At 39.2% G+C, this 10,227-nt stretch overlaps 4 protein-coding genes across 7 annotated transcripts in view; 2 read left to right on the plus strand and 2 right to left on the minus strand.

Moving 5' to 3' along the window:
* Positions 1–368, minus strand: part of LOC105559123 — a 1,861-nt gene extending 1,493 nt beyond the window's left edge. The window contains exon 1 of the mRNA XM_012007198.1: positions 1–368. Coding sequence (XP_011862588.1) covers positions 1–351 — 351 coding nt within the window. The 5' untranslated portion in view covers positions 352–368.
* On the plus strand, positions 368–1,509 carry LOC105559122 (dolichyl-diphosphooligosaccharide--protein glycosyltransferase subunit DAD1). 3 transcript variants are annotated; one of them, XR_001008724.1, is made up of 4 exons: positions 368–725; positions 811–968; positions 1,080–1,165; positions 1,281–1,509. XR_001008724.1 is itself a non-coding variant. In XM_012007197.1 (3 exons), exons 1-2 carry the CDS (start codon positions 521–523, stop codon positions 939–941), a joined length of 336 nt encoding a protein of 111 aa, XP_011862587.1. In that variant the 5' UTR covers positions 368–520; the 3' UTR covers positions 942–968; positions 1,281–1,509. The 3 variants fall into 3 exon arrangements, 2 of the variants coding, with proteins under 2 accessions (XP_011862587.1, XP_011862586.1); XM_012007197.1 differs by lacking the exon at positions 1,080–1,165; XM_012007196.1 differs by lacking the exons at positions 1,080–1,165; positions 1,281–1,509 and having other exon boundaries at positions 371–725; positions 811–1,045.
* LOC105559120 (E3 ubiquitin-protein ligase AMFR-like) lies at positions 1,240–9,032 on the minus strand. 2 transcript variants are annotated; one of them, XM_012007195.1, is made up of 9 exons: positions 8,948–9,032; positions 7,848–8,149; positions 6,385–6,642; positions 5,774–5,929; positions 5,320–5,642; positions 4,837–5,227; positions 4,508–4,749; positions 4,188–4,385; positions 1,240–4,047 (listed from the first exon to the last, which is right to left on the minus strand). In XM_012007195.1, the coding sequence occupies exons 2-8, from the start codon at positions 8,100–8,102 to the stop codon at positions 4,190–4,192; spliced, it is 1,821 nt and encodes a 606-aa protein (XP_011862585.1). In that variant the 5' UTR covers positions 8,103–8,149; positions 8,948–9,032; the 3' UTR covers positions 1,240–4,047; positions 4,188–4,189. The 2 variants fall into 2 exon arrangements, with proteins under 2 accessions (XP_011862585.1, XP_011862584.1); XM_012007194.1 differs by having other exon boundaries at positions 1,240–4,385.
* A 268-nt stretch (positions 9,033–9,300) lies between these two features.
* LOC105559119 (transcription initiation factor TFIID subunit 12) lies at positions 9,301–10,193 on the plus strand. The gene is made up of 3 exons (XM_012007193.1): positions 9,301–9,601; positions 9,664–9,856; positions 9,917–10,193. The coding sequence occupies exons 1-3, from the start codon at positions 9,317–9,319 to the stop codon at positions 10,042–10,044; spliced, it is 606 nt and encodes a 201-aa protein (XP_011862583.1). The 5' UTR covers positions 9,301–9,316; the 3' UTR covers positions 10,045–10,193.
* Positions 10,194–10,227: the final 34 nt, after the last annotated feature.

Consider the following 10,227-nt stretch of genomic DNA (forward strand, 5'->3'; position numbering starts at 1 on the left):
TCTTCGAAGCTTCCAACTTGGCCGGACCTTTGCGTGACTATTTTTTCCAAGTGAGAAAGCTATTCTTTTCAAGGCGTGAAAATAGATGACACTATCGAAGGTGCGTTCGGGGAGCGCGCTTTCAGCGCTAAAAGCGCCTTCTATCTTTGTTCGACGTACAGTGAGTGACGAAGATAGACTGACGTTTTCAGCGCTAATAGCGTCTCCCCGAACGCAGCCTGAGTGTTGCCATGTTGGTACCTCAATATCTAGTGACTTCACCCTTTGTGGACCACCTTCATTGCTCGCATTGGTCTCGCATTGGTCGCATTGGTCGAGAGTTTGCCAATCTACTTGCCTCCGTTCCTTCATGGTTGTTCGTTGCTGATAACCTACGAGGTCGCGTAATCCGTAATACGTGTCAGCCAGTCACCGGTACTTGCCACTCGCCACCAACTTGCCACGCGTTTATATACGTGCATATGTACACGCGAGGAAGACTTTAAAACATCGATAGTGATACATCTACCAGGGAGTAAACATGACGGCGTTGGCTGTGCTGTATAAATTTTGGTCAGAGTACACGAAGAATACACCCAAGAAACTCAAAATTATCGATTCGTACTTACTGTACGTCTTTCTCACGGGTGTTATCCAGTTTGTATATTGTTGTCTCGTCGGCACTTTCCCCTTCAACAGTTTTCTCAGCGGTTTCATATCCTGTGTGTCTTGCTTCATTCTAGGAGGTAATCGCTACGATTACTCGTTACATACAAGTTAAGTTAGGTTAAGTTCCACTCTTATATTACATTTTACACTTTCGTTTTTCAGTATGCCTTCGATTGCAAGTTAATCCGCAAAACCGAAATCAATTTCACGATATAAGCCCAGAAAGAGGATTCGCAGACTTCATCTTTACACATATTATTCTACATATCTTTATCATGAATTTTATTGGATAAAGTCATATTTTCAACAAGAAATCTTATGTATGTTTTCCTACTATTATTACTCTTTCATTTTCATTTTAATATCTTGCGATTGATTAATAAAGTTTCATAAAAAATATAGCTCTGTCTCTGCTCCCTTTTCAAATGTAGAACGAAAATCCATATTCTCCTCGAAAAGGTCAAGTTTAGTCATGTTTCACTGACAATTCCGTATACTTTGACTCAAGTCCGAGAAGGTATGCCAAATTGTTCATTTTATCAAAATGGATGCATCGATGTTAAATCATATCTCTAAAATAAGTAAGCGATATAACTACAACAATCTATAATGCATTTTATTTGTCTTACTAGTTGTACAATGTCACAAGTGTGGAATAGGTATTACATTGCTACAATAGAGAGACGTAGGACACCCCATGCTCATATTTACAAAGATCTTGAAGAAAAGTTCGTTTTGTAATAATAAAGTTACGGCTTCTCGAGAGGGACTCTCGAAAGGAAAAGACTATCCTTTAACTAGCCAGATATTATGTTCTTTCAAAAACAATATAATTTAATAAAGCTCTCATTTATATGAAAATATTCATATATCTTCACACCTATATCTTATTTACACATAGAGGCAATTAATCAAACTTTTAATTTCTCCTCTTGATCTCTCATTTAATTTACATCTGCCTATGAAACATAATACTGTTTCGAATCTTTTGAAAATATATAACATTATTAATGATAACTAGAATAGAAATAGTCAATTTCGTATGCCATACACAGAAAGTTGCCTCAAATGAAAATTATCTTATGTTTCGTCACTTATTGCCTACCTATATATATTATTTATATGCAACTTAGAGATCCATAAAATATATATATATGTATGTATATATGTGTATATATAAATGGTTCGATGTAAATAAAGCTACTTACAAAGTTTTAGTACAACGATGTATGTCGGCAACATTAGTAAAATAAGTTTTTCTCATCTCTTGGATGCGGACAATATGCGCATGCACGCACATACACACACGCACACACACACGCGCACACAAATCTATTTCTTACAGATAATGCATCGTAATACAGGATGTCCTATGACTTAATTCTAATGTTAGATATCCATACTCTTTGATGATGAATTAAAAGTAGATTTTTTTTCTCCAGCGAAAACATACAAGTATAACCATATTTTTGAAGAAATTTCAAATTAATTTTAAGTAAATTCTGAGTGAATTTCAATTTAAGATTTATATTACAAAAACATGCAATAAAAATGAAAAAGCTTTATTCCGTATTACGTGAAAGAATCCGTTATTGATCTTATAGTCGAAAGCCATACGACGCATCCTGTATATCCTACATATATGTATATATGGATACATGTGTTTTCAACGTGTATTTGTGTGTAAACACAGATAAATATTTATGTCAAATTTTATCACACAAGCTAGGAAAAACTGAAAAGCTATGCATGTTGTTATTAAATTTATACAAGTTAAATATGCGTGTTGCACTATTATGGAAATAAATAATATAAACCATAAAATATAAAATTCTTCCATTAAAGTAGGATTTTGTATGTAACTATATATCCGAGTGTAATGAAATATTAAAGATTCGGAAGTTTGTAAAGTTCCGCAAAACTACTTGGCTGAAACTCTCATCACAATATCAGCACAGAGTGTAGGAGAAAAAATTTTATTTATATTAAGCAACGAAATAATAAGTTTTATATTAGGTAACGTAATTGTAATCCAACCCCCAAGCATACTACGGATAGTACCTCACAAGCTAAATATAAAAATTAAATATATCACGTAATTCAAGTTGAAATTTTAATAGTATGCAACAAAAAGCTTGCTACCAATTGTCGCATTTCAGTTACTCATAAATAGTATATGTCAGAATTATTATCACGTGTCATTATTGTAACATATAAATTATAAAATAATCTAAACTTATACTATTATTCTCATCGTATATACCACGTGTACGTATGCGTCATTAAATGATGCAAGAAACGATTTCCTATTAAAGCTGGCAAACTTCCGAACCCCTCGCTCGATTGCATATGAAACTAGATTATATACAAGATTTACAACTTGTTACTCTAATTTTCGTATTTGTGCAAAACAAGTTTACTTTACAAGATCATCAATTCGAAACAGCTAATGTATATCTTAATAAAAGAAACAAGGGCAGATATCTTCCGAAGCATAAATGTATCTGTATTGCCCAACTGTCTGACAATGAGATTAGAAGCTTTCTTCTTTTTAATTTTCATGTTTAGTAGGCAAGCACGTATGTATCTTAAATACAACTTGTTTACAGGCACAAACATAGCATGACTTTGAATCAAAAATCTGGAATTTTGTGTATGTTGCTAGTCAATAAATATATCTTATGCACACATGTCCACACGCGTGGTACATGAGTTTTCTCTCTTTTAGAAACAGCTATTAAAGCTCTAATGAGCATAACTGAATCCATGCTCATTGAATTGGCACGTGTCACTTGAATTTATTTATGGCACTAAACACATACATTAAATTAACATTTAGTGTACTTATCATAACCAGAATACTCTGTCTTTCTTTTCTTTTCTCCCTCTCCTCAATTTATTCATAAATTTATTAAGAATTATTTAGCAAATTATACATATGAGAAAAATAAAAAGTTATGAAACAAAGATTCTTATCTGTTAGAAAGTGGACGACGATGCAGCTTTATTTCAATTTTCAAAATCGAATAACCCGGTATGAGGTCATTCTCCAACAATTTTTGCCAAAACGCCACCGGTGTGATATTTAAATAAATTACGTAAAAATTTCAACGTGTTGTATTATAATTTAGTCGCCTCATTATACCTCTTGTCATAACTTGATGGTATTGAGTATAATTGATTGTATTGATTCAATACTAATCGTTGATGAGTATATCGTTCACAACCTATTCTTCAATGTCGCACCTAATCTCTTACGACTCTCTTGACTTAATTTCTTTTGAGAACGTTAAGAGCACAAACTGTTGGATCATGAAGAGATCTCTCGATATGCTCTCGCTGTATTTAATAATCAGTCATCAGCAAAAGTGGTATGCACCATGTTGTACGTTCCGTAATCTTGTTACGCATATTTTATGGTGTCACATCCGAGAGAAAACAAATAAGAAAACGTACATTCTGTCAATTTTATGTCAACTATGCAGCTCTGCGTATAATTTTAATTGGAAATCATATTAACCGGCCTTATTTCTGCTTACATTTAGGATGTAGTATTCTCAACATTTTCAGTATTCGTTATTTGCGAATTTGTCGAATCAAACTCGGATTTCCGATACTTTTCCAAATACCTTCTGCGTGCCGTTAATCGCATGTGTTCTTTCCGTCGTTGAAGTATAACTTCTCTCTCGGCAGATGATTTCGAGAAACGACCACCAAGGCTCGAAGGTTCTTCTCCGCTATAGAAACAATAATACGTTCGTGACAAACAATAATATTATCTCTCTCATCTTGATTTATCATCCGGGTGATTCGCGATAAATCACTTTCGTAAACTTGGTAATTTCTATATCGCTCTTACCTGTCGGCAACAGGAATATCGAATCTAGGATCTGGTGAATTTTGAATAGAAGAGCTGGGCACAATATTCGTCATAGCCGTTTGTATTTGTGGGACGGATTCTTCTTGCGGTTCTTCGATTAAATGATGTGGTATAGTTAACACCCCGTCGAGAATATTCTCAATTGTCCATTCGACCGATCGAGTCATTCTAAGGTCTTCTAGGATTACATTGCGAGAAAAATGGGGGAAGAGTAGTTGTACCTAATAAAGATGTTTCGTTACGATAAAATTGTCCCTTTTGTCCCTTTTACGAGAGTTAAATATAAGAATGGTAAAAAAAAAGATTACCTGTCGCGCCATAGCATCCATCTGGGAATTAGTGTGCGCCAATGTAGATATGTTGCCGCGTAATCTGTTGTGCGACACCTCGACGGAGAAGCTGGGCAACCAAGACACGTATCTCGATGCATCGAGAAAGAGGAAGAAATGATTACCGTTTCTTCTCGTAGGAGTCTGTGGTTCGGGTGGCATCTCTGGAGTGTTCTCTCTGTGATTCGCTTGCATACTCAGACCCAATCGACAAGTGGGACACGATGTGTCCTGCTCTAGCCAGGATTGCAAGCACGAGTTGTGAAACAAGTGTGTACAAGGTAATTTACGAGCGCTTTCCATCTTCTCCCAGCATATCGCGCAGTTATCAGAATTGTCGGCTAATTCATCTTGCGAAGCCATTGGATAACTAAAAATGAAACGATCGTTTAGCTATTGTACACATATAGACTTTCAGTGTGTTATAGGTAAGGTATAAATAAAATGGAAATAATAACATACTTTTGCTCCATGTGATTCAATACAGCCAAATAGTTTCTGTGTTTCGTGATTCTCCGTTGTATTTCGTAAAACAGATACCTCAGTTGCATACATATCACTAGCGACGCCATGCTCAAAAAGATGTTACTCCAGAGAAGCATGTGAACGTGATGGAAAAAGTCGACTGCCAATACAATCAGCTCCGAAATCAAGTCCGTATAGTAGGTCAACGGACCACGTTTATCCCAAGAACGTTGCGCCGAAGTGCCGGCACCACGAGTATCGTACAGGTGAATCACGTAGCGTAACATGACGTGAATCGTACGGACTCCGAGTAGAATACACTGCGTAATACACCGAATTATATTTTAGACGATGTGCTTTTCTCAAAGCTAATTCGAAAGGTGACGATTACACACTGTGTAAATTCAACAGACACGAAATCATTTTCAATAGAAGAGAAACAATTGCTTACCTCAGCTGCCATAAAAGCAAAAGTATTGAAAGATATGAAGAAGAAGGCTGCAGCGATGCAGAATAGAAGCATGAAGGAAGATAGCACGAGAATTGCCGCTAATAATCCGAGAAGTCGCGCGTGACTCCATCCTGGTGTGGTGGGTGAAAAGGACAACTAAAAGCAAACATTTGGATATATTATACTTGTTGAAATCCATTTTCAGATATCTATTATAAACATTGGAGTTAAAGTAGGACTCTCTCATTAAAACTAAAGGAGAAAGAAGAATGGCCAATTTTGTCCCCATTTGCCCTGCGCGCCGGCTTCTTTTCGGACATGACGCAGTTTTCTTACAGGTGGAGTTATTATCGTCAGTGAATTGCCATATTCAAATCGATAAACGATTTGCAAATATATTACAAAATGTTACAGTCGGCATTCAATCGCCCCTTCTCCATACTGTGAATTTATTTCCATCAGCCAGGATGAGGTAATATCTTTCGCAATAAGAATAAATTAGGGAAAAAGAACCGGTATATATACGAATTGACAATTTATTGGCCATTCTTGTTTCTGGTTTATTTCTATTATATTTTCAAGGATGTATTTTTGCTCTTTGTTATACTCACGTATTCGAATCGATCTTTGCAAAGCTGGCTGAGAAGACTGAGAAAACCGAGCGCCATGAACCATGCCCACCAGAGTACAACTTCGTCCATGTATTGTACGTTCAAAACCCCAAAAACGAAGATGAATTTATAAAAAATAAAATTCCAGAACTTGTCTTTCAAATGTTGGCTCTCTGAGGCACGTAGCTCGCCAAATACGAGCTTTTGAATGGTTTTGCCGAGAAGAATCAACATGCAGTAAGCCATGTTGATTAGAGTCTGTAGAGTAGAAGAAAAGAAAAGGTAAGGCAACGCATTTTCTTCTTAAAATCTTGTATTACGCGAAAGGTGTAACATACATATTTCTAGTTTTCTTTTCTCTGAATTGAATTTAATTATTAAAGAGAATTAAAGATGAGAAAGAGAGAGAGAGAATTTTTAACAGGTGACAGATAGTTGAAATAAGTATTGCCAAATGGTAGAAAGGCCATCTAATTTTAGGCTGAAACATTCTCCGTTTCAATGTCTCGCCAACTATTTTGAAATACACGGTGTCCGAGGTGTAAATTGTTGGAAAAATTTCAAGTACCTACGTATTTGCAGAGATATTTAATTGAAAAAATTGAGCCATGGCTTTTTCTTTTATCGCTATACGTGCCACGAAATAACGAAATCTTGAATCCGAATCTTGAATAGTTTTACACCCACAAAATCCTCGTCATCTCGTAGTGACATAATGTGTGAGCAACACGAGTAAAGAGCGTTTTAGTAAATTATACAACTTGGTAAAAGAAAAATTTGCTTAAATTAACACGGGCAAATGAGTTTGGAGTCTAATGACTACGGCGAAAATTTCAATCTGGAAAAGAAGATACGTTTATACAACGGACATGGAACATGAGTTTCCTAGCGTGAATAGCGTGAACGTAATTGTGTTATAAAAGTCAACTTGGGATATTTGTACGAAAGAAACAATAGTACGACGTAATGACGCGTTAGTTGCGTAATTGTCGTTGACTTGTAACGAAAGACGTAACGTAGGGGAGGAAAGTAACGCGTTGCGCTACAAACTGCCACCGTCATGGGCACAAGTTTTGTGCTAGAAGAAAAATGTACATTCTTGGTGGGAATTGATCGCGATTGAAAATCCACCGTAGTTGCTTTTTTCGCTTTAACCGACAAGATCGTTATTACATCAGACAAATTATGTGGATAATGCGAAAAAAGGATGGAAAACTACAAGTTACTTAATAGCTCTACAGTATTGTATAATGCTCTAACAGTATTATATAATACCAGGAAACTTAACAACGTTCATATAATGTACAAGCTGATGTAACACAGCAATTAAAATAATATGGATAGATGAGGAAAAAGTAGGCATAAAACGTGTATATGTGAAAGTGTGATGTAATGACCGATAATTGACCGATATGAACCTTAGAGATTTGCGGCCATTATAAAAGAAGATGAAATAAACCTACCCAGACGCAGACAGGTTCCACCACCATACATTCCAAGAGTTCTTTGAGATGCGTGCCAAGACCTCTCGGATCAGTCGGATCGACGTCGTCTCCAGGATGGGCTGCCACATCGACGTGCGTGTGATTGGTCCTCCAAGCGGGATCCTTGATTATTTGAGTGGCATAGTATATGGAGCAGGAGAGTATGGTGAAACTAATGGCGGTATACACCCGAAGATTCGGGACCGGTAGCCGCTCCAAAAATTCCATCGGCATGATTGCAAGAGTTTGGCAATTTTCCTTTATTCAAACACTTGTTACATCTGTAATGAAACTTGAATCTCATTGCCAGGCCTCTTTGAAGAAGTCTAGCGGAATGATTTCGCGAGATACGTTGGAGGCAAATCTATCGCTGCACGCTCGTGCGATATCGAATGCGACAAATCCACGTCGCGTTGATCGCCACGTAATGAAAATGCTCTTCCTGGAGAAACAAGCGACCTTGAAGGTTGACCGCGAATCGTAGCGGATCATCACGCGCGGAAAGTAGATCAGCCACGTGACGTACCGTATAGAGTCCTTTGGAAAGAGAGCTGTTTTTACGTTAGTAGCATAGATCTGCTATCAAGCGTCGCCAAACGTCGCCGATCGATCGACCCGAAGTCGGCGACGAGAAAGCGCCTTTCACGCGCGGCAAAGTCGGCAAAAGGGTTAACGCGAACGTGTCGCGCAGTTTCCCGCAAGACGCAGCAATAGCCGTTGGACGCGCCAATTCGATTCGAGCAGATGCGAGATAACGCCTCGCCTCGCCTCGCCTCGCCTCGCCACGCCTCGCCGCGCCGCGCCGCGCCGCGCCTCCCGTCGCTTTCCTTTCGTCAACATTTCCCACTGCATAGTGCATTATTATACTTTCGGAATTAATCTCCCGCATATGTTATATATATATATCTTAGGTCGCGAGCGTGTCGTCACTTTGACTGAATCTACCAATGCTCGAAATGCTCCAAATGCTCCAATGCTCCTACGCATGTGGAAGATGCAATTGCGAAAGGATGAATGTAAACCGGCGCCGGCGAGAAGAAAAACGTTCTCGTTGGCGACACGTGTCGCGTGGTACTTACGCACGAGCAAAAGGTCCGTTGCGAGCGTTTCCCGAGGCGAGCCTTGTGCGTCTCGAAGGACGTCTACATCATCATAAATATCGGCACGGTGCCGCGAAATGACGACGGAAGACCTTGAGGACCGACGCAATACGGACGCGCCGCATCGATTAGCACAGACGGCGAAACGGGCGATCTCTCGCAGCCGCGTAGTCGTAAGTCGTAAGCACACCCGCGACGGATCCTCCGTGGACGATGTGACATATCACGAGGCACCTGCCGACAAGAGCACGGAGCGGTGTAGACTGTATGCAAACAAACGTTGATTCACTACTCGCGACTCGCGAGCGCGACGTGTGTGCACACCATACTGCAAGTGCTCGCTCGGTAATGTCACTCACAGAGGCGCTAGCTACTCTCAGTCACAGAGAAGTGAACGCAATGTCGACTACCACGGCCTCGGAAATGACACCCGTGCTTGGAACTCTGCAGACCGTCGGACCCAGTAATCAGACGTCACCGGTTCTGCCAGCCAACGTTCAGAGCGGTGCCACCGCTCAGCAGACAACCACGGTACAGCCGCAAACGCAGTCTCAACAGACCCAGTACGTTCCACAACCCCCCAAGCCGGTGCAACAATCGTCCGCGCCAACTGCTTTCAGCGATTTCCCCCAAGTACGTTACATCCCCGCCCCCGATTTCTTCGCGTCCCCCTACATCCCTCTCTTTCACTTTAGTTCTTAACCAAAACGAGACTGCAAGACCTGGTAAGGGAAGTAGATCCCACCGAGCAATTGGACGAGGAGGTGGAAGAGATGCTTCTACAGCTAGCGGATGACTTTGTCGAGACGACGGTCAACGCAGCTTGTCTCTTGGCGAAACATCGTCACGCCAACACTGTCGAAGTTAAAGATGTACAATTACACTTGGGTGAGTTATTCTACCAATGTACCAATGTACCAATAACAAATACCATATTTTCACTTTTAGAGAGAAATTGGAATATGTGGATTCCCGGTTTTGGTACAGACGAGGTACGTCCGTATAAACGTGCGACCGTTACCGAGGCACATAAACAAAGATTGGCGCTTATACGAAAAACTATTAAGAAATATTAATCCTCTTGTATTTTATACATTTTTACTTATATCATCCATTCTACTACTGACAAAATTGTCCATTTATCTTGTACATAACTCGCCCTCTTCACACGTGTGCCAATAACATTTCTTTATCTATTAAAAATATAGTAATCTTACAGAAATAACATGTGACTGACATATTTGCTTCGTTCCACTATT

Source organism: Vollenhovia emeryi, unplaced genomic scaffold (genome assembly GCF_000949405.1).
Source record: "Vollenhovia emeryi isolate VEMERY1.0 unplaced genomic scaffold, V.emery_V1.0 DF939289.1, whole genome shotgun sequence".
NCBI classification, from domain to species: domain Eukaryota; kingdom Metazoa; phylum Arthropoda; class Insecta; order Hymenoptera; family Formicidae; genus Vollenhovia; species Vollenhovia emeryi.

Excerpts from the sequence above, each read along its gene's own strand:
- LOC105559122 (XM_012007197.1), top strand. The coding sequence starts at position 521 with ATGACGGCGTTGGCTGTGCTGTATAAATTTTGGTCAGAGTACACGAAG. Across the intron at positions 726-810 it reads GTCTTGCTTCATTCTAGGAG|TATGCCTTCGATTGCAAGTT; the intron begins GTAATCGCTACG and ends TTCGTTTTTCAG.
- LOC105559120 (XM_012007195.1), bottom strand. The coding sequence starts at position 8,102 with ATGCCGATGGAATTTTTGGAGCGGCTACCGGTCCCGAATCTTCGGGTG. Across the intron at positions 6,643-7,847 it reads TGGAACCTGTCTGCGTCTGG|ACTCTAATCAACATGGCTTA; the intron begins GTAGGTTTATTT and ends TCTACTCTACAG. Across the intron at positions 4,386-4,507 it reads GATATTCCTGTTGCCGACAG|CGGAGAAGAACCTTCGAGCC; the intron begins GTAAGAGCGATA and ends TTGTTTCTATAG.
- LOC105559119 (XM_012007193.1), top strand. The coding sequence starts at position 9,317 with ATGTCACTCACAGAGGCGCTAGCTACTCTCAGTCACAGAGAAGTGAAC. Across the intron at positions 9,602-9,663 it reads CTTTCAGCGATTTCCCCCAA|TTCTTAACCAAAACGAGACT; the intron begins GTACGTTACATC and ends CTTTCACTTTAG. Across the intron at positions 9,857-9,916 it reads AGATGTACAATTACACTTGG|AGAGAAATTGGAATATGTGG; the intron begins GTGAGTTATTCT and ends TTTCACTTTTAG.